Source organism: Eurypyga helias, unplaced genomic scaffold, assembly GCF_000690775.1.
Source record: "Eurypyga helias isolate BGI_N326 unplaced genomic scaffold, ASM69077v1 scaffold28887, whole genome shotgun sequence".
NCBI lineage: Eukaryota > Metazoa > Chordata > Aves > Eurypygiformes > Eurypygidae > Eurypyga > Eurypyga helias.
Window position 1 is genome coordinate 125 of NW_010261659.1, and position 27,792 is coordinate 27,916.

Here is a 27,792-nt window from a genome sequence, read left to right on the forward strand (position 1 = left end):
AGTGATGAGTGTCTTCAAATGGGTGGATGAATTCTTTCTCTTGGCTTTGAAAAGTAGTTGTCTGGTCCTGCTAGAGCTATCCAGTACGTTCCACTCCTCTGTTCCTCCTTCAACCTGAGTTAAACAGTTCATTACTGACCTTAGATGAGTTCCTTAATTTATAATGACCAGGTTAAAAGAGTTAAGTATGAAATTATTTTCCTAATATGTCATCAGTAATTAGGGCTGGGATAGTGGCTAGCAAACCCTTTGGAAGAGGTTTATGTAGAGGTGAAGTGAGGAATACCAGAGCAGGTTTGCTATCAACCTGTAGGTGTGCGTGATGCAGAATGTAAGGGGTAGGGTTCATTACTTTTAGATGGACAAAGAATCCTAGTTCTTTTGTTGCACTGGTAGGACACTGTACCTCTGAAGAGCCATCAAGATATTTTGGAGGAGGGCTGTGCACCTCTAGGGCAGGTAGGAAGAAAGGCTGACCGCTCGCCTGCTGCATGGAAAGCACAGGGGTGCTGGCTGCAAGACGAGCAAGGAACACTTGCAATGAAGTGTCAAGATCAGTAGTACAGAAATGGGTATTGAACACACAGAATATGTCACAGCAATCCGATAAATGCGTGTTATGATCTTTTTTCATGTCGCCTCTTCAGTTTAAAGCTGTAGGTGCATAAGCACCTTTTGTTTCTCTTCCTCTTATGGAACCGATCTTGGGCTGTTACTCAGCAAGACGGTAAATCTGGTTTTGGGGCACATCACTCATGCTGCTTATTCTAATGTGTTTAAATGAACGTGAGAGCTAACTTTATCTTAGGAGATTTCCTGCTAGATCGGGTATCCTATCTTCTTGCAGGCCTGAAAGCATGAACTCCAAAATGTGTGTTCTGGTTGATTCAGCCGGATGAGAGTTGAGTGTCCATGACTGATCTGAACCAAATCTGTGCCACTTGGAGGTCTGGCAGCGTAGAGCCGTGGCTGTGAGGTGATGACCTCTGCGCTGGCAGATGCACCTTCTTGTTGGCAGCATGGGCTGCGAACCAGCAGTCCTTGAGTCTGCCTGGCCTTTTCCCTTTCCTTTCCGACTGCTCTGCAGAGCATAGCGTGTCGCAGTAATGCGGAGGTCGTTGTTGAACTGTGCTGTTGAACTGTGTTCTGTTTTCTGTAATCGTTGTCTTCTGATGATCCAACATGCAAAGTGCAAGCTCCTCCTGCGCTGGAACCCTGGGCTGACAGGAGCTACAAGGGACAAGCGAGGAGCTTGCAGAGTTCCAAGGGCTCCAGGTAAATATGTGTATCAGGTCCTAAGTTGCTGCAGACTGTGGGTGTTCTGCTGACAGCTGGACAGCATCAAAGTCTTGAGGCTGCTCTGTGGAGGGTATGACAGGCAGTTCTGCTTGGAACTGCATGTGCTGTGTGGAAATGTTTCCAAATAATGGATTTTGATCATTTATCTATCTGATTCTCTTACCTCTCAACACTGTATGCAATAACCATTTCCCTGCCCACAGTAATATGGTGATGCTGGATTTTCCTCGTGGTTGGTGGGCAGACTTGGATTTTAATTTCTGACCTTCCCTATGTTCTTCACTTTCATATCAGTGGGAGGGACTAGATACTTCTGATCTCGCTTCTGACTACATTCAAATCCAACCAAGCAATCAGTGACTTCTCTGACTTGTTTTGTATACGGCTGTGGGAAAATTCCTGGTTGGCTGGCTATGAATTAATGAAAATCCTTAGAATGCTTCACTAATGATAGCTCCTGTGGCTTTAAAAATGCTATTCCCTTTTTTAATTTGAGGGAGGTCACAGAGGTTTACAGAAACTAAGAAAAGAAAACTTAACATCTGGTTGTGCTCTGTTGATGACTGCCTTTGTGTGAAGGAAAGTTATGGCGTCTCCTCAGCATCAAACGCATTCAAGGTGATCCTTTCTAAGAACTCTTTGCAAGAACACTTTTCACTCAAACTGTGTTTTCTAATTAATTTTGCTTTCTGTTTTCAAATGGAGGATTTCAGTTCTCCATGGGAATCCAAACTCATAATATTGTCTCTTAAAATACACCCTACCTTTAGAGAATGAACTTATTTTCTGGAGTTTTATATGGAACATAAAAATTATTTATGTATGTTTCTAATATTTTCCTTTAAAGCTGTAGAACTCCCAGATTAACACAAGCTATTGGGTTAGAGTCTGGGATTCGTGAAAGAACGTTTTTTTGTTTGCATATCCATAGTGAAGTTCTGTCTCGTCTACTTGCATATAAAGTTCTAAAGAGTAATCTGGTTTGTAAAAGCCCCCGTTTTATAATTTTAATTTTACAGGCTAAAAGAGAGTGGTTTTTTTCCCCCTTTTAAATAATGCAGGTTAAAATCATGTGTGGATTTAGTTTAGCTAGTAGGAATGTTTAGGTCCAAACAGTAAATCTTCTAAACTGTTAAAACTAGAAGCTATCAGCTGCTCAGTTAAACATATGTGTTGCAGGTGTGAGTGCCTGGGATTCAGAAAGCATAAAACCCTACAACTTTAGAGATTTTAATAGTCACATTATCTCTTTATTTTATACAGTGATTTAAACCAACTATTCAGGCCTCTGCTTGTCACCTACTTGTGGAAACAACAATCTGCTTTGTTTTTAAACATAGAAGACTAAGGGTTTTGTGGGTGGTTTTGTTGCTGTTGTTTGTTTGGTTAAAGAGCTAAAACCCTGTTAAAATTAGTGGCAAAACTTTGACTTGTATGTTCATGGGATTTTGTCTTTCCTACCTCAAGTGGCTTGATGCTCTGTGACTGCCCAGCACTAAACCGCTGTGACTGCCTTTGGTGCGAAAGCTGGGTGCTGTGCACACCAGGAGAACAAGCCTCTAGTCTGGCGACATCCTTGTGTGTATGGGATTGTTATACCTGCAGCCCACTGCCACGGTAACGTCCCACGTGGAGAGCGTTAGGCTGGGTCTCAGCACAGGGCAGCGCTGCAGCCAGCCAGCCCGAGCAGACCTGTTGGGTACCAGGAGCAGGGTGGCTGTGCCAGCGGGCACCGTGCTCGCGTTCACGGCTGGCCCCAGGCAGAGCACTTGGCTAGCACGGCGGTTTCTGATCCTGAGGCTCTCTTGAGAGCAGCTGTCTTCAGTCTCAGTGTTGCATAGGTGTGTCCTGGAACAACCCTGACAGCGGGTTGTCACAGAGTAGATAGTGCACTGTAAATTTACATCTTAGTTTATCACATAATAACAACTTCCCATACAAACAGACCCTTAGGGATAGATCTGTTGTTGGTTTGGGGTTTTGGTTTTTTTTTTCCATGTGCCATAGTATCTTTGGGTACTGCTGCCCAGACGATGAAGAATTCCACCCCTTTCCCCTGTCTGAGCTGTTCAGGTACCAGTCTGTATGTTGTCTCAAAGCCCTTGTAAAGCCTGTGTGCCCAGCTTCGCGTTCCTCTGGTTTCTGTGGGGATCGGTGTTACCTCTGTCCGGGTCTGACCTGTATGATAACAGTACTAACATAATGAGGATGGAGGTTGGAACCCGTAAGTTGTGCAATTTACTCTGAGCATAAAGACTGCTCTGGATGAGCTTGGTGTGGGATGGAGTGGGAAGGGGGCACTGTGGAATCGTAAACCTTTTTAGCAAAGTTTTCAAGCTTGTGCTGGGCTTCCCCTTGAAGTCTTAGAGATACGGGGTATAAATGGGTGATTTAAGCTTCACCCTGTAAGTGTGAGCAGATCCTTAGAAGCTTCGAGTGGGATTCTGGGAAAAAGAGTGGAGTGCCCCAAGTCCTGTGAACTTTCAATGGGATTTGTTCTCTTTGGTGGCCTAGGGTGTAGTTACATACAAGACATTCCTGGCTGTCTAGGGGCCAGGCTGGATGTGGCTTTGAGCAACCTGGTCTAGTGGAAGGTGTCCCTGCCCATGGCAGGGGGGGTGGAACTGGATGGGCTTTAAGGTCCCTTCCAACCCAAACCATTCTGTGATTCTATTCTGTTCTTTTATATTGACTCAGCAGTGAAGCTGGTTGGTGGGATTTTCACACCCATCTGCTTCCTCCCACCCTGGTGTTGCTGTTTGCCCTTTCCTCCCCAGCTCTTCCAGTGTACCTGTTTGTGAGCTGCGTTGTGCATCACATGATTCCCACAGTATGAACTGACAGTATACCTGTTCTTTTTTTTGTCTTTTTTTCCCCACAACTGGGGTCATTTCAATGACATGGATGAAGTGAGGTCCCCTGGCAGTTGTGTATGTTCAGAAAGGGTGAACCACAGCATGAAGGAAGAGCCAAGGACTGGACAGGGGAGTCAGGAAATCCCTAAGCTAATTTTGGGATTAAGTCAAGTGTTCCATGTAACTATTCAGATCCCTTTAAAATTCCCACCCTTGAGGCGTGTGACTTTTATGAAGGTATCTAAATTACCAAAAGAGCTTGGGGCTAGTGTACTGAGCATGTATGAAACTTCAAAGTCTAAATTGTACAAGATTTTTCATGCAAACGTTTTCTTAAGTACTGAGTTTTTCACAGGCAAGGAGATGATAATGTTTCAGAAGTCACTTCTGTGTCTCTTGAAATGCAGCCAGCTCTGTGGTGGAACACAGCAGTTGCTTAGGAGTGCACAGTAACGCTATACAACCCTTCCTGCCGGGAAATTATTCATTTGCAACCCGAGGGGGGGAATTCACTATACAGCCTATAGTTTGTGAATGGAATTTGGGCAGATCACCACTAAAATTCCAGATTGACCCACCTAGGTCTTGTATAACTCTACTTCTGACCTTGCTCTGAAGACAGCATCTCCTATTAGTATGGTATCTATGAGTAAATTTGTGTAGTTACAGTGTACAGTTAAAGATCATTCCCCATTATGGCCAGCTTTGATTTTATTTACTGTGTCAGAATTTTATCCGAGGCCTCCTGATACCACGTCACAAGGCATGTATTAACACCCCCAGAAGAAGGAGGACACAGCTGTATAGCCTGATGCTTTTGTTAAAAAGTGGTATCTTATGTTTTATTTTTCTGTTGTAGAACACAAAATATTTAGTTAGGGAACTTTTCAAAGAATTAGTAACATAATCTATTCCAAAATAGTTACACTTTTGCTCTGTTTACATTTTTTTCTGCAAATTACATTGGTGATGCTTAATAATTATCTTTACCTTAATTTACCTTCTGACAGGAGTGATAGGGTAACCACAAAAAAAGTTAAAGTTTTTAAGAATCAAAAGGACAAAAGAAGCACCTAACTCAGCCTGACCCGTAACAGGTGAAAAGTTGTTATTCCCTGCTTCTTCAGGACGTCAATGGAAACAAAACCTTGATCTTTTATTCATTAGTTAGGAATAATGCAAGTGGGGATAGCTTAGGTTTCTCCATATAGTTCCATTTGTAAGAATAATTCACTAATCATGCCATTCACTTTTGGGGTTCTTTTTCAGTAAGGACCACAAGCCGTGAAATGTCATGCAGAGGTTTGGAAATGGGACATTCAGCTCTCCAAAGAATGAGCTGCAAGGACAGAACTTTCCTTTTATTACATTCTGTCAGTAAATGTAGGAATCAAAGCCGTAAAATAAGGGATAGAATACCGCCCGGTATCAACTGACTCCCACAGTTTATTTGCATGCTTCATGGGGAAAGCTGACTTGTTAGAGGTACGAGTCCCCCACCCCAATATGCTTGGGTTTTGTCGCAGCAGAGAAAAGAGTTGTTTCCATGTTTATAGTTTACAACCAAGTCCAACTAGTATTCCTGTTGCAAACTATCATTTGTACTGGAAGTGAAGCTTGCTGGTCTTTGGATCTACTTCTCAGTTTACTCCAATAACGTAGTTTTATTTCAATAGAGATGAAGGTTTTAAAGTAAAAGGATTTTACATTCTCTGTTGTATTTATCTTCCTGTACACTGTTTTAGGATGAGCTACTTATATATTCAGCTCAACTTTGCCACAAGAAAGTCAAGTAAAAGTTTGAGAGAAATACAGGTTCCATTTAACTTCTGAATCGCTGTATTCAGATCCTTAAGCTCGTAAAATGTTGTGCTTCTGGCTTCCTAAGCTTGTCCATGGTATTGACTTTCTGTAGAGAGACTTTTTTAGAAGTGTTTGTTTCTTACAGAAAAAAGATCAGATGGTGTGTGCCTCTCTTTAAAAATGATTGTAAATGTTTTTTTTTTTTTTTCAAGTATTTTTAAATTCAAAAGAGGTTTTTTTCATCATTTGATCAAAGTCACATAACCTGTGGCTCTGTTTTTGTTACACATGCTGATGGTCTGTGGATAGCATTACATTTTTTCAGCATGAAACTGAACACTTCAAATCCCTAAAGCAGTCTCAAATTTATGGTTAATAAAAGAATTTATTGTACTGGATGTCATCTGTTATATCACTCTGGGAACAGAAACTGGCAGTGAATGGACAGGAAATATTTCCATTTCAAATCGCTTCAGACTTACGGTCTTGGGTGAAAGTGTCTGATTTCGGAAAAATCACTTGAATATCAATGTAATGGGCGTATTTTTTTTAAGAGGAGTATAATCTTCTTCAAATACTCCTTTTTGCTTTATAGTATTTTATGTAAGGATATTACTTAGATAATCCATGTGTCATACTTTCTGTATTTCAGTATTGATCCCGTAACCTTTTCTAGGCAGCAGGAAAATTTCAGGTATTTACAGGCCAAGTGAACAGCGATTTGAGTTACTGTACGGTAGCCAAGCTGCTTCAAGGTCTGACCTTTGTATTTTTAATTGGCTGGTTTTTAAGAGAGTGAGCTGCTATGTGATGATGAGGTTCTTTCAGCTTAATGGATTTCTTCAAGTTGTCGCCTTTTCAAATGTATTGGAGTGTGAGATCCATGGATTGTAACTTCATTAATGGAAACGTCAAGCAGTCAGATGGAAGTTCATATTTTTCATGTGTTAAATAGTATTTGAACAGCGCTACATTGTTAATGATTTGAAATACTTTAAATACTTCTACATTTTAAATTGATCTGTTTGTCTAAGGGACATTATAACCAGGGGAGTGAAGTTTCAGTTTTTCATTTTCAGCATGTATTAGCATCCTGAAATACTATGTTTTTCTTTTTCATACAGTTGTGCATTAATAAGTGGTTATAAAAGGTTGGAACCCATTGTGTATTTCCTTCTTTAAAAAAATATGTAGCAGAGGCAAAAGTATTAATTTTTGTACAGATACTGATTAAAATTAATTTATTGAAAGATAGGTGTCAACTTAACCTTTTCAGTGCAAACCAGCTTATCTGGCCTTATTTTCAGGAAAATTATCTAAGCAAAGCATATAAGCGGGAAACATTACCATGTAGTGGCCATATGAGCACTATATCTGAGTCCTTTCCATTTGAGTCCTTTCTCTTTAATTAATTATATTTCATTTTATGTTTTGACTAAATTAGAGGGGGAAGGAAAAACAACTCCTGGTAGTGTAACCCTCATCAGTGTTACATAAATGTATCATTTAAAAGGAAGCTGCTTTGGCAGAAAAACTCATGTCATCAAGATGTAGAGTTTCTTCATATTTTTTTTTAATTGGATAATCTAGTTTTAACAAATAGCATAACAAAAAGTGCTCTGAGGTTCTAGGAAGTGGGTGAGAGCAATCCTTCATGAAAAAGATTTAGAATTAAAATAATGCAAGACTTCAATAGTTAAGCCAATGGTGCAAATGAAGTAATTTAAAGCCCAAGCAGGTTGCGATACAGGTTGTGTCCGTGGTTTAGATATCACATTTCATGTCAAGTAATGTATTAATTAGTATGAAAATGGCAGTTATGAAGTACCATGTACTATATGGATAGAGCGTGTAACCTTTGCTGTGGCCTACGTTCAAAAGCACTTAACGTTAAATATGTAGGAAAAATGCATCTCTCAAACTGTTTTACTTGTTCTAGTGTATTGTGGAGTGTGATATCCACAGGATGTGACTTTTGTCAGTGGAAACTGAATGCAGACTGGAATTTTCAATACTATTTCAGAAATCAAATCTCTGTTTAAGAAGTTGTCTTTAGATTCCCTTTTTTTAGTAGTTAAAACCCTCCTGGGACGTGATAGCACATAATGCCTGAAGAGGTTGCCAATACAGATACACTTTGAACACATTGTTGTGGTTCAACCCCAGCTGGCAACTCAGCACCACGCAGCCGTTCGCTCACTCCCCACGGCGGTGGGATGGGGGAGAGAATCAGAAGGGTAGAAGTGAGAAAACTCATAGGTGGAGACAGTGTTTAGGAGGTAAAGCAAAAGCCACACGCGCAAGCCAAGCAAACCAAGGAATTCAGTCACTGCTTCCCCTCAGCAGGCAGGTGGTCAGCCATCTCCAGAAAGCAGGGCTGGTGATGCTGAGCACACAGGAATATCTGAATGTGTTCTGTCTTCTCTTTGTCTTCTTTGTTAATTGTTATTTTATTGTGAAAAGAATCACTGATCTTGATGGCAGAAGCTGTTCTGCGTAAAGAGATGGCCGAGTGGCACAATTAGGGACAAAATACCTGGATTTTCAGAGTCTGAAAATAGGAAAAGAAAGCCAGCCTTGATGACCAGGTGAATTCTGAGGTAAATTTTATTCAGAACTGGTGGTTCACCTCAAGCATGTCTTCTCAGTAATCTGGAGTTCTTATGGTTGTATTGTGTTGTGTTCAAATTGTTGATGTTGATCAACATTTGGTGGAGCTTTTCCTACGTAAATGGGGTAACTCCAGTTTGCTTGTAGAGAGGGGCCAGTACAGTTGGAATGTTTGTGTACTGTTTCTTCCAAGCATCCTTCAGGCGAGCCAGAAGTGTTTGTGTGGCTTTGCGTGCATTTCTGAGACATTGCAAGTGGAGTTTTTTGGCTGTAGGTATGGTGGCTGTACTCCCCAGAGGGTAACCAGGAGTGTATAAATTCCCTGGCAGATGGAGCTTTAAATCTGCAGCCACCAAATGTGTCTGCCTGGGTCTCTGAAGTTCAACCATCTGCATCGTCAGCGCATAGTAAGCGCTGGACCTTCTAATCCTCGCCGCTGATGGCATTACTGCTGAAGCTGTGCGAGATGTTTTCATCTTCTCTGTGGACCAGGATGGGCCGGTGGGGCTCCAAGAACAAATTTATTTGCTAAAAGCGCATAATTCAGCAGTGAGAGTCTAATGTTCGCACGCCTGTCTGGGGGAGGTGGGAGTAACGGTGTGTAGGAGGGGAAGGAAAAGCCCACCCTTTAACGCGGTTAGAGGGAAGGGCAGCGGAGCTGAGGCTCGTTTCTGACTCTGCAGGAAGCCAGCTTATGCAGCTTGTCCATTAACTTGGAATGAAAGAAAGGGAGGAATTCCTGATTGCTTCCTAGGGGAAGATTTATAGAGAAGGGTAGCTTTTATTAGCAGAGTTGATGCACAAGAACTTTTACTTCTAAGCAAAGTTTTTTTAGTAATTGTGTTTGCCATAATGGTCCCTCCATTTTTGCTGGTTAAGGGTTTTTTTTCCCATCCAAATTAAAGAAGTCTGATAGGGTCCTTATGCCAGTTTGTTCTGGAACTGTGGTAATCTGCCCCTCACGTTTAATGAGGGGACTGTGTAACGTGGCTGTATATGGAATAAATGTGACACTTCTTGGCATGTTTTTCTTCTTCATCCCTCGTGATATTGAACTTAGTGCCGCAGGTACCTCTGCATTGCTACTGAGGAGATGCCTATCACGCGTCAAGTCCTAGCTGGACATGTCATGGCCCGAGCCTTTTGAAGTTAGGTAGCTCCCACAAGGATGGTACCTTTGCCTGTATCATTTTAAAGAAAGTTGGTTTTTTACTTCATCCCCTGCAGAACCAAGTTTCAGGTGAGGTATTACAGAAAACTGTTGGGGAATAGTGAAAGAATCTTTAAAGCTGGAACATGGGATTTTGGCAAGCAAGTAATTGATTATTCCTGGAATTGAATCATGCTGCTTACAAATTCTCACTTTTAAAATCTTATGGATGAGTACACTTGTGTGTTTCTAAATCCCCAAAAATAGTTTTTTATATCCACAAGAATTGCATTAATTCAGAGGGAGGGATTATGATGGAACAATCCCAAATTCTATCTATTTTAAGTTTTATGAGTTCTGTGGCACTCTAATCAGTAAAGTGAAGTTATTGCTAAATTACCTTGCTTCCATGTCCTCTAGAACCCGAACTCTGGCCTATTTATATGTTGGCCCTAGGAAACCAACATGCTTTAGTTTCCTTTACAGTCATGAGTGAATGTATAATCCTTTCCTTAGTTGTGCCAGTATGTTTCATTCACGTAAGTAAGAATTATAATTAAGTTTGTAAGAGACACGTTTCTTATTTTCTGACCACAAAGCTCTTAAAGAATTTCCGTGACTTTCAAATAATATAGAAGGACTAGGACCGGGGAAGGACATCATGTGAACACACACAAAACAAAATAGATGTGCTGTGTCAAATTTTTCACGTTCCAGGCTTTTTCTGATGTTCCGCTTTCCAGATTTCCTTGCAAGCAGCTGTTCTTATTATTTTCAGAAGTTACAAATCAGCTAAACTCACCCTGTACTACAAATGGAGTTTCTCCATTCTGCTTACTCGTAAGTTTGTCTACTATGAAATTCTCCAACAAGGCAGTATATTTCCGATTTGAATTTTTTAGGTGAAACAGTTATGAGTAAAGCAGCTGACCCACATGTGATGATGGTTTCCCTCAGAGCTGTTAGAGGGTGTTTGTGTGCACTTTGGCATTAGATTGAGAAACAAAGAGCAAAAAACACCCACCCTGAGATGGTCGTGTGAACTGTGTTCTGGCTGAAGCTTAAAACTGAACCTACCAAGTCAATCCTAGTTATTTTCACAGTTTTTCTGTTTCTTTGGATGAAATCTGGGAGCAAATAAAGAGCTTATGCTAGGAGTTTCCAGTTTTCAAGGTAGGAATCTGGCAGTAGAATGTTACTAGTGAGCCATTTATGATTTTGGAAATACGCTCCTTTAGTTGTTCTCCAGGTGCCACTGCATGCGCTCAGCTTAAATGGAAAAAAAATTCTTTTTGGGTCTGGCTGGCTTAGAAATACTGATTTAGGAGAAGCAGCAAACCTTTATGCGCATATAATCCTGAAAGATACTATTAATCCACTGGCTTTGTAGCTCTGAAGTATTGTTCTTCTCTGCTTTCCTTTTTTCCCTGATGTTCTCTCCTCGGAATGCCACGTAATTTCTTAAGTGGTAAGCAAAATGAACGAATGAACGTATCCATAAAATTTATGTACGTATTAATATTAAAAAATATATATCCATTGTTCTCTCATGCCTCTCAGTCACCTCTTGAAACATTTTCTTGGATGTATTCAGGCTTTCTTTGAGTATTGTTGGGAGAGAGAGATGCTGCCTCTCAGCTTATGGCTCTGCGTGTTTGCTTATTGAGTGGAGAGTCAAATGAACGAAAAGATGTTGTTAATTGTTTCCTAGACAGCTTAGTTTAGAAGTACTTGGGCATAAGCTAAAATTCGGTGCTTATGCAATTGTTCCTCTAAGTGTGAGGCGCCCTGGAGGCTTATTGAGGTTCTGGATACCTTCCCACCATAAGAAGAAACGTATCCTTTAATGTGAGTGGAAGTACGCTGTGCTGTACGTTAGGCAGTAAGTGTGCATAGCAGGCTGCGTGAACTTCTCCATTATTCCAGATGTGCGTCACTCTGTTGTTTGTAGCACAAGCCAGTGTTTCTCAAACTGATGTGTCTTGGGTCCCTCTGCACACAACTTTACCAGTTGCACCCCCTTCTTCCCAGTCACAGTCCCCATCCCTGCACCTGTCTTGGCATTGCTTTTTTTCTCCCTCTCCTTCCCAATCACCTCCTCTTTTCTCCCAACTCTCCTGCCGGGGGTCATGTCCCACAGTTAAGGGAACACTGGTTTAACTACGGACTTCTGGCTTTTGTCCAAATAGCCTTAGAGTAGCACATTTCAGTAGTGTTGTGGGAAATGTGCATTGTTTGGAAATACTACTTCTCTTGACTTTTTGAGTGTGTGTTTATTTGTTACTTTAGAAGGCTTTTAATTCACCAAACATTATTCCCACAACATAGTTGGAAAACATTAAGTGTGACAGGGAAAACTATCGAAAACTCTCCAGAAACTTGCACATTGCGTGAGAGAAACAGGAGCCGGTTCCCTTTTCTGCCATTCTTTGCTGCATTGAATTCCTGGGCTTGACTCGGAGATTTAAGATTTTCACGGTAGGCGGCAAACAGGATAGATTAAACTTGCTTCTATTGTTGTTAAATTGTGGCTTTAAGAACTGTCTGTTTTTTGAAGTGGACCAGTTGACACTCATTGCGCCAACAGCTGCACAGAGCCGTGTTGCATACTGACGAGCCAGGCTGGAAATACTTTGGGAGTATTTCTTCCTTACAGTGATTTCTTACCTCTCTATCAGACGGTCGAATGTGTAAGAAAACCTTCCACGTTGCCTTTTGAGGCAGAAACTAGAACAGCCTGGAATGAGGCATAACGAACAGGCGTTTCTACTGGGTTTTTTTTAGTTTGGTTTTGTTTTAATTTTTCTTACATATTTTGAAGGTAGGATGCACTGCCATTAGTGGTTTTCAATCAGCCCGTTTTACACCAGAATCTGACAAGTCCCCCATGAAGCTAGCTGGCATATGAGTATGCATGTGTAGGCTTAGGGACCAACCTCCTCCAACAGCACTGAAGTCAGCAGCTGTTGAATTCAATATCCTTTCATGATAGGAGGAACTTGAGAAAACCGTATCTAGTTGAAATGGCAGAAGTATTTGTTCAGACAAAATGTAATTACCTATCTGGGAAGTCAACCATAAACCCATGGATAATGTCATGATTCTGTGAAAGATGAGATATTTAATGATCACAAAAGGTCAGGACAGTTATTGTACAAATGAAGTATGAGTTCCTTATGTTCGGTTTAGGAAAAAAAGTATTATTTGTTGCTCTTAGAAGAAAGTTTAATTTCCCAGTTTTTTTTTTTCTGTTGTTGTACCCGAATTATACCTCTCAGTGTCTGGCCCATTTATATGGTCCTGGGCTTGATTCTTTTTTTTTACTTCTTAGAGGATTTTGACTGCCAGTTAGGTTAGCACATTTTTAAGAAAGACTAGTATGGATGCTTCATAAGGTTTGTTCCAAGTCTCAGGGCTTAAATTGGGGTAACAAGCTGTACGGTGGGAGACAGAGAAGGAATATGCTGAGTGTGAACACGCCTGGCCCTTTTAAACAGAGGGAGGTGTATTGTGCCTGCCTCAGGTCACCAGGCATCTCCACCCTGCAAGGCTGAGCTGCACTGAGAAAGTCAAAGCATGTTCCCATGAAACGGGGGTTCTTCCTGTTCTAATCGGTCTACCAGGCAACCTAATGCTCTGTCTGAAAGGGACAGTTGTGTAGAAGTCATGTGCCAGCACCTGGAGATGGACCGGTGGATTTTCACAAGTAACATGGAAGAAAAATTGCGATCCTTGAACATGCCAGGCTGTTCTTGACAAGAATGTGTTGGGGAGGAACCAGCTACCCAGCTTGTGTAACAGGATAATCAGGGGTTGGGTAGATCATGACATTCCTTCATGCTCAAAAACGGTGGTTTTCTCCCCTGGCCCCCCAGTTTATAATGAAATAAACCCACTGCTTTACCTTTCATATGTCAGGCCAAATTCAAGTCGTGATGCTGTGAATTCACATTCAGCTCCTCTGAGGCTGAGCATCCATGCAGTGGCCCTAAAGATGAAGCAGTGAAACAGCAAATAACTAACAACAAAGAAGCAATCAAATCTGGGAATTTCTTGTAAATCATTATGTCGCTGACATAAACAAAAACACAAAAGAAAGATGCCAACTTACTAAAAGAAGTTAAAAATGTTTTGAAGAATCTGGGTCCCTGTTTCAAATATGAAAAAGGCACCAAGAAGACTACTGCTTCTTGAATTCACTTTTATTAAAAATTACTTCTCCAGTGTCACAGATGTTTTTTAAATGCTATCCCCATAATTTGTGTATGTATTATCCCCGTATAATGTGTGTATATTTTTTCAAAGGCAAATCTGAACCAGCTTTATGGTTGGAATTGTGAGTTGCACAGGGATATGGTAATAACAGTGCAAACCCATCCAGCCAGGGTTTAGAATTCATTCTGCATTAGTGGAGTACACACAAGTTATATAGCAAACATCAGCATGGATTATGTATGTTGTTATATTCTGTTGGAAGCAACCCAAGATGCAGGCGTATAAATAGTACAGATAATTGGTCTTTTTACTGATGACTGTAGAAACAGAAAATATTTTAACTTGGTTGAAAGCATCAAGAAAGCTTTAAAATGAAAAGAGCAGATGTCAACTATAAAGCAATTAGTTTACTGAGCAATGAGTATGATAAACACTGATTATTCAACTTGATGTTAGAGTTCAAAAACAATTGTCCCTTCAGTTTGCCTCATGGGAGCATGAAATTGGGACCATGTGTGCCTTGATTAACACCATATGAAAGATGAATCATGATTACTGTTTTGGTCTGGTGCACAAGGCTGTGCTTGAGGGGTAGCGATTTCCTACCTCCTTTACCAGATCTCTGTAATTAGTGCTAGCATCTCTCTCTGTTTCCTAGTATTGATGTTAAAAGTGGCTGCTTGACAGTGCCTGTTCACATACATAAATTGCCTGTATGGAATGAGAGAGTGTTTGCTCAACAGAAGTTGAGTGTTGGAGTGTATTGCAGTGTTACTTGAGGAAATGTGTGTTCATAGGACAGTTCTGAAAGCACCAATGCCGTCTCTGGCAGAAACTGTGCAATATAAAAAAGCAGATGCTACTTCCATATATGAAACACTCTGTGTTCTTGATTAAAACGAAGAGGGAAAAGTTCAACAATAAAAATTAAGCAGATTTTTAAATTTCTTCCCACTGTATGTAATTTATGCCTCTGATGGAAGGCATTAGTTAAATTTAACTTTTCTTGGAGGCATAATTAGTTCCTGTGGTTAAAATTTCATTTAAGCTTTATTTCTGAAAATAAACTTTGTTCTTCTCTGGCCTAGTAATGGGTAGAAAGAGGTGTCAGAAGTGCCTTTCATTAGTAAGTTGTTACCATAAATGAAGGGTAGGTACTAGAAAAACAGAAACAAAAATACGTGTTAACTTAATGTCATGTTCTGTGACTCTTATTAACACTTGTGCTCTTTCATATTGAAAGATGAATATTTAAGTAAAATGAAATGCCTGCACATTCCTTGAGCATCCCAATGTTGCTCATTCTTCAGGAGACGATGGGTGTCAGTGTTATTCAGAACTGTGCTGATTTAAAGTATCTGAGGATCTTAACTGCCAGGTTGTTCAGGTGGGTTGAGGAACAGATCCAGCATTGATCTCTGAGATAGGTGAGAAATTATTTCTGGCTTGCTTGCCCAATATAGATGCAGGATTTGGATCTTAGTTTATCATGTTTTCTGGGGAGTTCTGTGCTTTGAGCTCACATATGGTGAGATTTAATGTTGTTATGGATAACACCCGGCCAGCCCCACTTTTTGACAAACAAGATTTGTCATTTAATCTGTGTGCATTTCATCTTCGGCAATCTGTGTGAAGATCTGTGGTCTATAGTTCTTCATAAAAGATGTTTTGGCTGTTTTCTTTCCTACGTACTCCTTCTCAGTCAGTGTGTATAGATGTGTGTGGACCAAAGGGGTTTTATAGACAAAGCTCCAGGCAATGGAGACTTTCTTTCTAGTAAAGTTCAGAATAAATTACAAGCTGCATGTAAATTCAACAAATGTTAGTGGTTAATTAACTAAGAATGTAGAGCCCGGAGGCCATAGCATTAGTATTTATAGTTTTAAAGTTGGATGCTCTAAACAAGTTGTCTTAGCTGTAAGACATATAAATAGCACAATTACTTGATGGCTTAAATACAAGGGAATGCTTCCTGGAAGAATCTATTTTTAAACTCGAGGCAGTAAGTACGTGGATGATGAATACCAAAGTTTAGCACAATCAAATTGTCTGACCAGCTCACGTGTTTTTACTTGTAACGCATATGACGATTGTCTTGTTCAGCACTTTAAGGTGCCCCTAAATCTCTCCCAAATTACTGCAGCATTTTTGAACCTTTTATACACTTGGGCGCAAAGTTTTACACCCAGTAAATATATGCTGCTGAAGTTCAGCAGAGTTTGCCTTATGTTACAATTACTTTTTGCATCTACTTTATTAATGACAGTGGTAGGTTGATTTATACTGTTACATGTTTTGTGATGTCTCCGTAATTCCAGTAGAAAGGCAATTAAAGGTGAAGTAAAAATCATTGCTATATTATATTTTTTTAAAAGAATAGTATATAAAAGATCCTATCTAAAGAATTAAAGTACTTTTGCTAATTTTCTATGGGCTTTGGTGAAATTTATGTCTCAAAATGTGAGCTTTAGGACACAAAAGGGAGATGGGTAGCAAATAATTTGATGGTTTATCTGCCTTTATAAATATTGTCAGTAGTTTCTTTTTGTTTTGGGTTTTTTAAAAATGTTTTTAATCAAACATATGATGTCTTTGTTTTGTTCTAGTAGTAAGTTAAATGAGATTTTATATAGCTGAAGAGAAACAGAAAATGAGTCGGCATAGAACAGTTATTAATAGAAAAGTTGGCTGAAAAAAATTGATGCCTTCCTGTTTCAGGAAACCTTTTTGTATAACAGCTTGTTTAATGCCAAACTAAATCAAAGTTAAGCAGATGAAAAGCCACCTACGAAGAAAGTGAGATTACAGATTTCCCTTCTAACAGTACTGTCAAGATCTGCTTTGCTTTCGTTCTTTATGCAGTATTTTACAGTTGGTTTTGGGTGTTTTTTTCTAAGGTAACTTGAGTCGTGCCTTGTTTTTTGTTCAAAACACCTGGGTCTGGCTATGAAGTGAGAAGCAGTGAATGTTTACATGTGATTGTGACAACATATAATTACTGTTAGAGCCCTTTTATACTCTTAACTTCCGTCCTTTACATTGTAGCTGTAAAAACCAGATATAATTCCCTGTAAATGGGTGTTAGTTTTTTAAATATAATAGTAAATATGATATTGGCCTTTCAGGGAATGACATTACTATGTGAGAATCAGCGTTAGAGTTTTCAACTTTGTGTCTAGTAAGGGTGAGGGCGATGCTGCTTCTTGTGTTTCACAAACGATTTCAGTGCTTTCTGAAGGGTAAGGTGTTGCTCTCTCTGCAGTCTAAAATTCTTTTGTATAGGTATAGAAGAGATATCAAACTCATCAGCTTGTGCGTGTGTCTGGATTCCTCCCTGCGGGAGTAATGGGATAGCTTTCCGGTTGGTCTCTGGTTTCTGTGACTCTCAGCGAGGTCAGCAGTATCTGTTTTAATAGTGTTTGGTAATAGAAAAGTGTGTCTGATGTAGCAAAATGGATTTCTACAATATGCACTTCTACTGGAGGAAAAGTTCTGGGATATAATTATCTGAATTGTTCCAGTTGGAAATCCACTGGTTCATTTGTTCTCCTTTCACTATTTGTTGATTTCAGCCAATAATCAGTGGCAACATTCAGATTCTCCACCCATGTTTTTGTCTGTATAAAATAATGTAATGGATGGATGTGGGTATGTATCTGGACACTGGACACAGATACTCTCTCCCATGCGCAGTTCAGGCACACTGATGAACCAGGTCATAGGTTTTGTGTCCTGGCTTGTCGTACCTCAGCTTATGTTAAGCTTTGAGTTCTGTGCAGTTCTTAGGAGCATTGAATAATATTAGACCTACAAAAAAAAGCTGACCTGTTTATAGGTGAATTCTGAGTGTGCTGAAAATTTGGTGGGTTAATTTGCCAGTTGACAGAGAATAGAGTCCTTCCGGCACCTGTTCTGGGATGGTTAATGCCACGAGGAGTGTCTGGGAGGTGATGAGTGCTCTTGAATCAGTTCTTCTGCGCTTTTGCTCCTACCTTTAATTTCTTGTCTGAAAATGACCTTCACCAAGAAAATAGAGCTGAAGTGCTATGACCACAGTGCATAGCAGTGACATTCCTTCTCTCTGTTTGAACTTCTGATACTTTTTCTCATGACACTGGAATTGAGATCAGCTTTTTCAGGCTGATAACCTCCCCTCTCTCCCCTCTCTCTCCCCTTGTATTGTGTTTACCCTAGAGAACCCAATTTGACTTCTCATTAAACCTTGATTAAAGGTGTGGGGTTTGTATAGATATGATTAATGTAGATGGTGGAAGTTAACATCACATAACTTACTTTCAAAACAAGCATATATGATTCCTATCGACTGGGCAAGTCATGCTGCTTAAATCACAATTTCATGTCTTCATGCAAATATTAGACTTGCATTCCTCTTTGGTTTTACTTCTTTGAGTATTACATTTGGGGAGTTGAGGACAGGTGAGTGCATGCTGTTGCATGCCATCTGCTCGGTGATCAGAATGATGGATAGTGTGCCCAAACAGAAGGAGAAATCATGAGTTCTGTCATCCTCCAACATACTATTTACAAAATAAAAATCTACATAAGTTTAAAGTTGCTTACTTTATTCAAATTATTTTCTTCATATTTCTCTGCAGGGGCTGTCACCAGTGACCAAGACCAGTGGACTACTTAATATCACCTTTAAATATGACAGTAAGTTGAAAATTTGCATTATATTCATGGAAATCAAGGATGCGAGCACAGTTATGAGTTTATAGCAACATTTATCTTAAAATTTGCTCTAAGAATAGCATCAGCTCTTTAGTATTTACATAATTTTAAGAGCTAGACTTGTTTCTGCTGGGTCTGATGGATCTTCTCCGTCCTGTGTTTCACTGATAATAAAATCACCTAATAATTTGTAGTAGATTCACTTTCAGATTGGCCTACATCATCTGCTCAGATTTTGGCTGGAAGATTGTAGAGAGTGATTTTATTCTGTGAAAGAACGTAGTCATTGACAGGTTCTCTACACACAAAGTCATAGGAAAGGGTTATTTCAAGCTTTATACATCTATACATCTGGTGTAATTTTAGGGGAAGGTTGTGTAAAGTGTGTCTCAAAGTAGGAAACACGTAGTTTGTGTTGGTATACAGGGAATGTATTAAAAATGTGTCTTTGCAAAGATTAATATTGAAAGTGAATATTGAATATAAATAGCATCTCCTCATCTAGTTGAAGATTAGCTTCATTAATTACAGTGCTAAAGGACCAGGTTAGTGGAAAACTGCTGTCTAGATTTTCAGTGAAGACAGATGGTTTCAGTACTGTAGCAGATGTGGTCTGTCTTGCAGCTAAACTAAGAAAGTAATCTCCAGCATAATAACAGACAGTATAAGCAGGTTGCAGCAATAATACTTCAAACCTCTTCAAACATCTGCTAAATGGCTGTATCTTATTGGTTTTATTTTTTAAAGGTTTTTAGGCATCTGTGTTGTCTAGTCAGTAAACTATGACTGTCGACTGCATTGGAAATTTATCCTTATTTGGGCAGTTAGTGGCTGTCAATATAAACTCAACGTACAGGCAAGAGAAGGTCCTAATTGACAGCAGCAATGTTTGTATTAATGCCAGCGCAAGTCACAGGTCGGGTTGTTTGCCTGCCCAAAGAAATTACCTCAGATGTTGGATATGGGTAAAATTTCATCGAGAGCATGTATCAGGAAACTTAACAAAAGGGCTTTTGTTTCGTTCTGATCCTCCTTATGTTCCTTTATTTTTATGTTAATTTTTGAATTTGCAATCCTTCATTGTTAATTTTTTAAAAATCTAATTTGATGTTAATATTTTAAATGAGCAAAATCTAGGTATGTCAGATTGGACAGGAGGTGAGTGGTCACTACAAGAGACTTACAATTTTTTTCTCTACGTAAAAACACCCGGAAATAATGTCAGTCAGACCAGAGATCCCCACGTTTAGTTAACACAATGGAGTCTGTTTAAGTCCCTGTGTCTGTCACGTTTTTTCCATTAATTCTGGCACCAGGAACTGACAAGTGTGACTTCAAAATTCTGTTGGCACTGCATGCTTCCGGGACAAAGGAGTTACTTGAGTTCTGCAGTACCAGGAGGAGTTCCCTGGTATCAAGGCTAAAGAGTTTGTATAATATGGGAATACATACTTATTGTGAATAAGCCAGCACAAAAGAGAATTTGGCTTCCTGGCTTTGATTTAAAGGCTTTCATTCTGCCGCACAGCAACTCTAGTGAACTGTGGTTTATGTTGTTAAATTAGCTGGTTAGATTATTTATTCAGGTGAAAAATTAATTTGTATGTTTTAGCATTTTACTTGTACTTAAGTAAAAGAAGTGGTTTCCTGAAAAGTGCAATTTCCCTTTGCTGTTTTCTTCCTAAATCTGTTGTTCTTTAAAAATGTAAATCAGTGACTCACGGTCAAACTTTTCAGACATTTGTGCTGTATTCCATTTTGGCAAATTGTCATTTGACCATAAAATTGTACTAACCAGGATCCAAAATCTCGGGCTTGCTATTAATTAGATCCAGACCTAGCAAAAAACTGTTGCTTCAAACTTTCCATTGAAAGAGATACTCTATTCTCCTAAGAGGAAGTTGATGCTGTCATTGAGTTCACTCGTAGCAACAGAATGCGACCAACAGCAGAGTAAATACCAACTGCCCAGCTTTTGTAAGAGGCAGTGTTGTACACACGGCTCTGTTCTCATTTGCGTGGCAGTCACATAAAAGACCCCTTGCCATTGTTACTCATAGTAAAAAGCCATTTTCTAAAACGGCTTTTCAGTTAAAAATTTTGCTTTCCTTGCCTTTAAGATCACACCTCTGAACTGAATGCAAATTTCCTGCATTGGCTTATCGTAATGCTAGATTTTTCCTGTTTCATTTCTATGAACTGTGGTCAGACAAATACGTAGCATATAGGTATCTCAGTTCTTCAGAATCGGTCATCAGTCAGTAATATGTAGTCTACTGGTCAGCTTTTTCTGGATTTTGTTGGCTTCACTAGTTCAGAAGCAGAATGTTTGTGCATAACACATCTTCGTGTGTACTGTGCTCCAAAACTGTTCAGTTCTCTGGCTGCCACTTCTCTTCCTGCCTCAAAATATGAGCCTAAACATTGTGGGGCTTTAAAAATAATAAATTTTGAGGTTATTTGTTTTCTTGTTTTGAATGCATAAAGACACAGTCAAGTTCAACAACCAAGTCAAGAATATTTTTCTTATATTTTATTTTCTTAAGTTTTTCTTTTGCAGAGCTGTAACCTTAGGGAATACACTGTATTTTGTGAGGATAACAAGACAAAACCAGTTCTGACTGGATGCAGTGGTAGGAAAATGGTATGTGGGGATGTGGCTACTGCATGGGTGACAGAGATAAGACGAGTTTGGGCAGTAGGTTCTCCATAGTCAGGATCAAGCAGTGTCGTGGTTAAAAAGCACTTCTTGAGCACCAATTCTAAAGCTTCACCTTGTTCCTTGTTCTCATACGTGGCTGATTGCTGACCAACATTCTCTTTCTCCAAGCACTGTACACACACAGAATGGATGTCAGTACTCGTATTCTTTTGAGTAATTAGTGAGGAAAACTTGTTCTCTTGTGGGAGTCCCAGCATGGGTCATTTTCACTCTTACTGTAGTACAGGCTACTCTGGTATTATAAACTAGTGATTTCCTCTGGACCCCTGTGAAATTGGGGTTTGCAGCTGGTGAAAGTGGTTGTGCTCAATGATTTGTGAAGTTTTATGGTTTTCAGTGCCCTGAGACAAAAGGTTCATCTAGATTTGTAATACAGTGCTTATTTTTTTCTAGAATAAATAGGGCACATATACTTTTACTTTGCTCAGTCTTGAAGAAATGTTAGGAAATGATCTTAATTCTTTATTTACATGGAAAGATGAGGGTCGTGTTGGAAAATGGTTGCTTGAATAGATTTTTAAGATTAGGTGCTGTTGGCAGATTATGACTTACTCTGGTATGGTGCGAGAATGTCCCCTAGGATGTTTTTCTGAAAGCCTTTATTTCTCTGTATTTTTAGACTGCACGCCTTACCTGAACTCAGTGGGAAAACACGTCATTGGAGATGTGCAGAACATAACTATCAGTCAGTACGCCTGTTCTGAGCAGGTTGCAGTGACAGTACTTTGGACAGCAAATGCCATCGGTAAGTGATAGAGGGAAATGGACTAATTCATCACGTCTTTGGTAATAACGTTTTACTGATGGGTATTAAGTAAAATTATTAAATTATGCTTACAGGCATTGAAACAAGCTGCTTAAGAAGAAAGAAATTCTTAACAGCTTTGCAAAACTGCAAGTTTTCAAAAATAAAATTTGGTACAGCTGAGTCTCAGCTTGATATTTCATGGTTCATACTCCCTTAAAAACCCTTAAAAAGCTTTTAAATCAGTTTTTTCTAATGATTTAGTAAGGTAAAAATACTTTATTCTAGACCTGCATTTATTAAATCAAACATTTTAGTTAAGACTTTTTTTTTTTTGGTGACTTCCCAGTATTAAATAATGCTTCCATATATTTTTTTTTAATTAAAAATAATTATTAATTTCTTGGGTTTAAAAGAGTATATGAAAATTACACTTAATTCTGCAGAACTGTGCAGTTGAAAGCAGTTGGGAATCTTCAGCTGCAGACTGGATGAATCAAATCTGTATGGGAAGTAAAGCTTGGTGTTCTTTCTTGTAATGAACAGAGGTTAATCCTTTGGAAAGCATGAGGACAGACCTGCTGTTGAAACATCTCGGGTGACATGGGGATTGGGCACTTTCTCCTTCACAGTCTTCATGTAAGCACAAATAGTGCTTTTGTTCCATGGAATATTAAGAACACATTGGGCAATTCATGTTCTGTATCTTCAACAAGATTATGAAACATTTAAAAGGCCCCACAAAGCCATGAAAACTAGTGAAGCAGAGGAGGTCCATGGGAAATTATACATTTGGGGTTTTGTTTTTAATTTGACAAACATAGCATAAACTCAAATCAACCCATGTTGGTTTATGTTACATTTAGCTTACAGAGGCTGTGGCTGTGATAATGTGTGTTCTGCCATATGTAATGCTGTTGAAATATCTAATTAGGTGGAGTAGTGGTAGTTAGTCTTGAAGAACTATGCAGCGACTTTGATACCTGGGCCACAGAACTCTCACAGACTGGCGTTTTCCTGTGACATTTGCATCACCGTGACTCGCTTCCGTAATGCCATGATGAGAGCATTGCAGGGAAGTGTCAAGACACTGAGCTGAGAGTTAGTTCTGTTAGAGTAACTTGGAATGAATGGGTGTAGTTCTGGCATCACTTATAAGGAACTGGAAGTATTCACGCACTGGAATAAATTCCATTCCATTTAAGTCAAGTTTTCTGTTATCCAGAACTAAAGAAGTTGTAACAACTGCTATCATTTTAATCTGGCAGTGTCAGAAATGATAGGAGGATGTTATAAAGGTGTATTTCTACAATTTGCTCACAAAATGTTGTGTTTCATTGCTGCTAATGGAAATGTGGAGCTGTGATAAAATAAATACCCCTGAGGGTGATGAAGGTAACGATAACTTACATTGCAGTGGTAATTTGGAAGCCCCAGCTGAGATGTGGGCCCCTCTGCTCTGAGCATTACACAAGTATGTAGTAATTGCAGCCTCTGCCAAAGATGGAATTCTAAATAGGCAAGATAGAAACTGTGGGAAGAATTGACAACAACAGGTACTAAACCACAAAACTTACCATTCATATGAAACATGTTTATTTTTAAAGAGAAATAAAATGTGTTTCAGTGACATAAAACACCACATTGTGCATTTGGAAATGCTAGTCATCTGTTTAAATGCCCTGCTGTTTGCAGGGATTGAATACCTGAAAGGGTTTCGAGTAATACTTGAGGAGTTAAAATCAGAGGGAAGACAGTGCCAGCAGATGGTTCTAAAAGATCCGAAGCAGCTCAGCCCCAGTTTTAAACGAACAGTAAGTGCTTTATTTCAAGAAAAGTTTGTGTTGCTTGACTGTGTGAGTGGCCTTGAAAGTGCTTATATGCTGCATGTAAATCTGAGTCTCTCTCTCTCTCCATACATACATGATGTGCTGTTTACTAGGGGACAGATTGCTTCTTAGAAGTCATATTCTTTAAACTAATGATCGCTGTTGATCTAGAGACAGATCTAGTCTCCTTCTGCAGAAGCTTTCGTAAAGCTGGAAGATGTCATTTGGGTGACTCTGGAGTGCAGGTGCACATCTGTAATCGTCCACACCCAACCCCGTACTGAGATTCCTCGTGTCAGTGTGTAACAGAGGGGTAGATAAGGGACTCCTCATTTCTGCTTCTGTTTGCAAAACTGTGGGTTTGTTTTGAAAGGTACATTCCGTTTTAATTGTTGATTTTAAAGTATGTTACAATCTTGTCTGTTTGTAGGGAATGGAATCCCAGCCCTTTGTAAATCTGAAGTTTGAAACAGATTACTTTGTAAAGATTGTTCCTTTTCCTTCCATTAAAAATGAAAGTAACTATCACCCATTTTTCTTCCGAACTAAACGTAAGTATTGCATACAATATAGTATTGCGTGTCATCTCTTCACCGATGGGTGCTGCCCACCCCCTCCCCGTCTGGCCCAGCCCTGGCTTTTTAGTTTTCCCAACAAAGGAGTGTAGTAGACGATGACATTAGATGAGTCGTGGTTAAGATACTTACTGACGTAGACTTTGAAGGAAGATCTGGGTGTTAAGTGGGAAGAATTTGGATGCCACAGATAAATCTGTGGTGTATGATAATACATGTTAGGCAACAGCCAGACAAAGTCTGAAGTAGGCCTGAGGTTATCTCAGGTTTGCCTGCAGCAGGATTACTCCATGGTTCTTGGGAACATTTGACTCCCAAAGATGGTTTGCCCTTCTCTTCTCTGGACATAGTGAAGATGCTCAGGTGGTTGTTGTTTTTGAGATCACAGTTTCAAAAATAGGTATCTAGAGATAGATGTAGGTGAGTACATATAAAATTAGATAGCAACAAATTAAGTTGTATTTCTCAAAATTATTTAGCAATTCTCATTGGAATTAGAAGAAATTTGAATAAGCTCCTCAGTGCTTAAATAGTGTGGTGAGAAACTGCAAGTACCCTTTGGAGTAAAGTGTTGATATTTGTCCTACTTATTTTTGTGCTATAAAACTTCTCTTAAACTATTTTCAGGTTTGTCTATTGAGGCAGACAGCAGTAACATTTGTCTTTGTAATAGTGCTCGGTGTACTTATTTACTCTGAGAAAATGTATTTAAGGCTAGTTTCAACTTCCTCCCCTGCTGTGCTGTGCCTGGTGCTATCCCTTTTGTCTCACTAAGGAATGCTATTTGTTATTTTTGTGCTGTAAAACTTCTCTTAAACTATTTTCAGGTTTGTCTATTGAGGCAGACAGCAGTAACATTTGTCTTTGTAATAGTGCTCGGTGTACTTATTTACTCTGAGAAAATGTATTTAAGGCTAGTTTCAACTTCCTCCCCTGCTGTGCTGTGCCTGGTGCTATCCCTTTTGTCTCACTAAGGAATGCTATTTTCAAATCAAGGAACCTATGTTTCTAATCTGAAGATGAGAAGGGACTCAAAATCATACCAGACCAGCTAAGTTTGACAAATACATTTACTCCAGGCATATTAGAGCCTGGGAAAGATATGGGGGTCTTGGCTTCAAAACTATGAACTCCCTTATGTTATCCTTGTTCTTTTTCTATTTAAGTAACATGGCATTTTGATACTGTATCATTAATAATTTTTGTCTATTATTTGTAGCATGTGAATTGTTGCTACAACCAGAAAACCTTGTCTGCAAACCTTGTGAGTAAAATTCATACTTTCTGTATATTCAGTATACAAAAAGTTACTGTACTTGAAGAGTCACTTTTTTCTAATTCATTCATATCTCCTATGACAGACTGGAAGCCAAGGAATCTGAATGTTACCCAGCAGGGTTTTAACATGCAAGTGTCCTTTGATCATGCACCTCACAACTTTGGGTTTAGATACTACTTTCTTCACTACAAACTTAAGCACGAAGGGCCGTTTAAGCAAAAGACCTGCAAACAGGTATGTTGCTGAGTTTTGCAACTCTTGTAAGCACAAAACCTATTAGCAGTAGATCTTTGAAGGTTTTACGAAAACTTTAAAAACTTAATATAATACAGAATACTTTAGTTTTAAAATTTTAAAACTATTTGGTACTACTTACATAAGTACTAATTGTATTGTGATAGCACTCATCAGTCAAAACCAGGCTTGAGGGCTCTGTTGGAGCTGGACAGTGTAAGCAAATGGGGAAAGACTGTTCTCTCTCTTGAAGACCCTACACCTAAATAGGACTGGACGGCAGTTTTATGATGTTTGTTATGCATATTATTTCCTACTTTCTTATTTTACCTTTGCACCGAATCTGACCACTTCATAGATCACCCACCTGAGGTGGTATCACAAGACAGCTGACATGTTAGTGTGTGCATGGAATTAGGCTCTCTGATCTTGTACCGCTCTGTGCCTCAGTCTTATTATAGGAGCTGCAATTGGCTCTATTGTATTCCTTACCTTTGGTCATTACTCAATGGCAGGCTTGTTCTTACTGGTCAACCTTTCATCCTAATTCTCTGAAAGGTAAGGAGCTTCAGGGCATAATGTACAGTTTATTTATTAGACCAAACTTTTAAGAGTTTTTTTGAACGATGAATCATATTTCAGTTCTGCAGGTAAAGGATTGTAGTACTTGCATATTTGAACAGAGAGACTTAGTTTTGCTGGTTTAAGGTGTCCTAATACAGGAGACACCATGTATTTCTAAATCAATGTGAATATATTTCTGACTAGGTTTTAAAAGTATGTGAACGGCTTGCAAAGTATTCTCTTTCTTTGATGTAGGAGCAAAACACAGATACTACAAGTTGTATTCTTCAGAATGTATCTCCAGGGGATTACATAATTGAGGTAATACTTATAAATAGTCATTTGTACAACAGCTAAATGGGTATGTTAATGGAGGAATTGACTGAAATTAGAGTATGGCAAGTCATTTTTTGGTAAAATTGGACTTCAGACAGCCTACTGATTTACCCTGGGCAAGTAAAAGTTTTTAGACAGATTGTTCTTGACCTTTCCATAGCTTTGCTTCTCTGAGTGCACAGCAGTTTCATCTGTGGCTTCTAGTAAAGTTGTGGGCCTGCATAATTCAAGGACTTGGATTGTTTAATATTTTTTTTTAACTGGAATTCTGTGATTTGGTCAGTTTTTACTACAGTTAAAAGGTGGGCATTTCTCTTCATGATGGCAGTATGTGAACTGTGAAAATTGATGTTTCAACATCAAACTGTACCAACAAAGACAAATGATTTCACTAATTAACAGTTTGTGGTGCTCTTTAATTATAATTTTTGAACAGTAAGTTTTTTCACATTTAGTCATGAAAGCTGTTAGAGTTGTTTACATATTGCAGAAAATAAATTAAATTTCCACAAAATAAAATTCAATTTTTACTTTTCAAAGCTGGTTGATGACACTAATACAACAAGGAAAACAATGCACTATGCACTAAAACCAGGTATGAATTTTGTTTTTTAAACAGTATACAATATTTACCTGTTCCAGTGCTTCACCACACTCTGTGAAGAACTTCTTCCTGATATCTAATCTAAATCTCCCCGCTTTCACTTTAAACCCGTTACCCTTTGTCCTGTCACTACAGGCCCTTGTAAAGGTTCTCCCTCAGCTTACCTGTAGCCCCTTCAGGCACTGGAAGGTGCTATAAGGTCTCCCCAGAGCCTTCTCTTCTCCAGGCTGAACAAGCCCAACTCTCTCAGCCTTTCCTCACAGGGGAGGTGCTCCAGGTG

At 39.2% G+C, this 27,792-nt stretch overlaps 1 protein-coding gene across 1 annotated transcript in view; it reads left to right on the forward strand.

Annotated features, from left to right (window-relative positions):
• Positions 1–1,106: 1,106 nt before the first annotated feature.
• IL17RD (interleukin 17 receptor D) overlaps positions 1,107–27,792 on the forward strand; it is a 36,173-nt gene continuing 9,487 nt past the window's right edge. Inside the window, exons 1-10 of the mRNA XM_010155448.1 lie at positions 1,107–1,275; positions 1,796–1,917; positions 18,549–18,606; positions 21,966–22,091; positions 23,787–23,905; positions 24,351–24,471; positions 25,715–25,759; positions 25,857–26,008; positions 26,828–26,893; positions 27,449–27,503. Of these exons, the coding sequence (XP_010153750.1) occupies positions 1,107–1,275; positions 1,796–1,917; positions 18,549–18,606; positions 21,966–22,091; positions 23,787–23,905; positions 24,351–24,471; positions 25,715–25,759; positions 25,857–26,008; positions 26,828–26,893; positions 27,449–27,503 (1,033 nt within the window). The remainder of the gene's footprint in view (positions 1,276–1,795; positions 1,918–18,548; positions 18,607–21,965; positions 22,092–23,786; positions 23,906–24,350; positions 24,472–25,714; positions 25,760–25,856; positions 26,009–26,827; positions 26,894–27,448; positions 27,504–27,792) is intronic.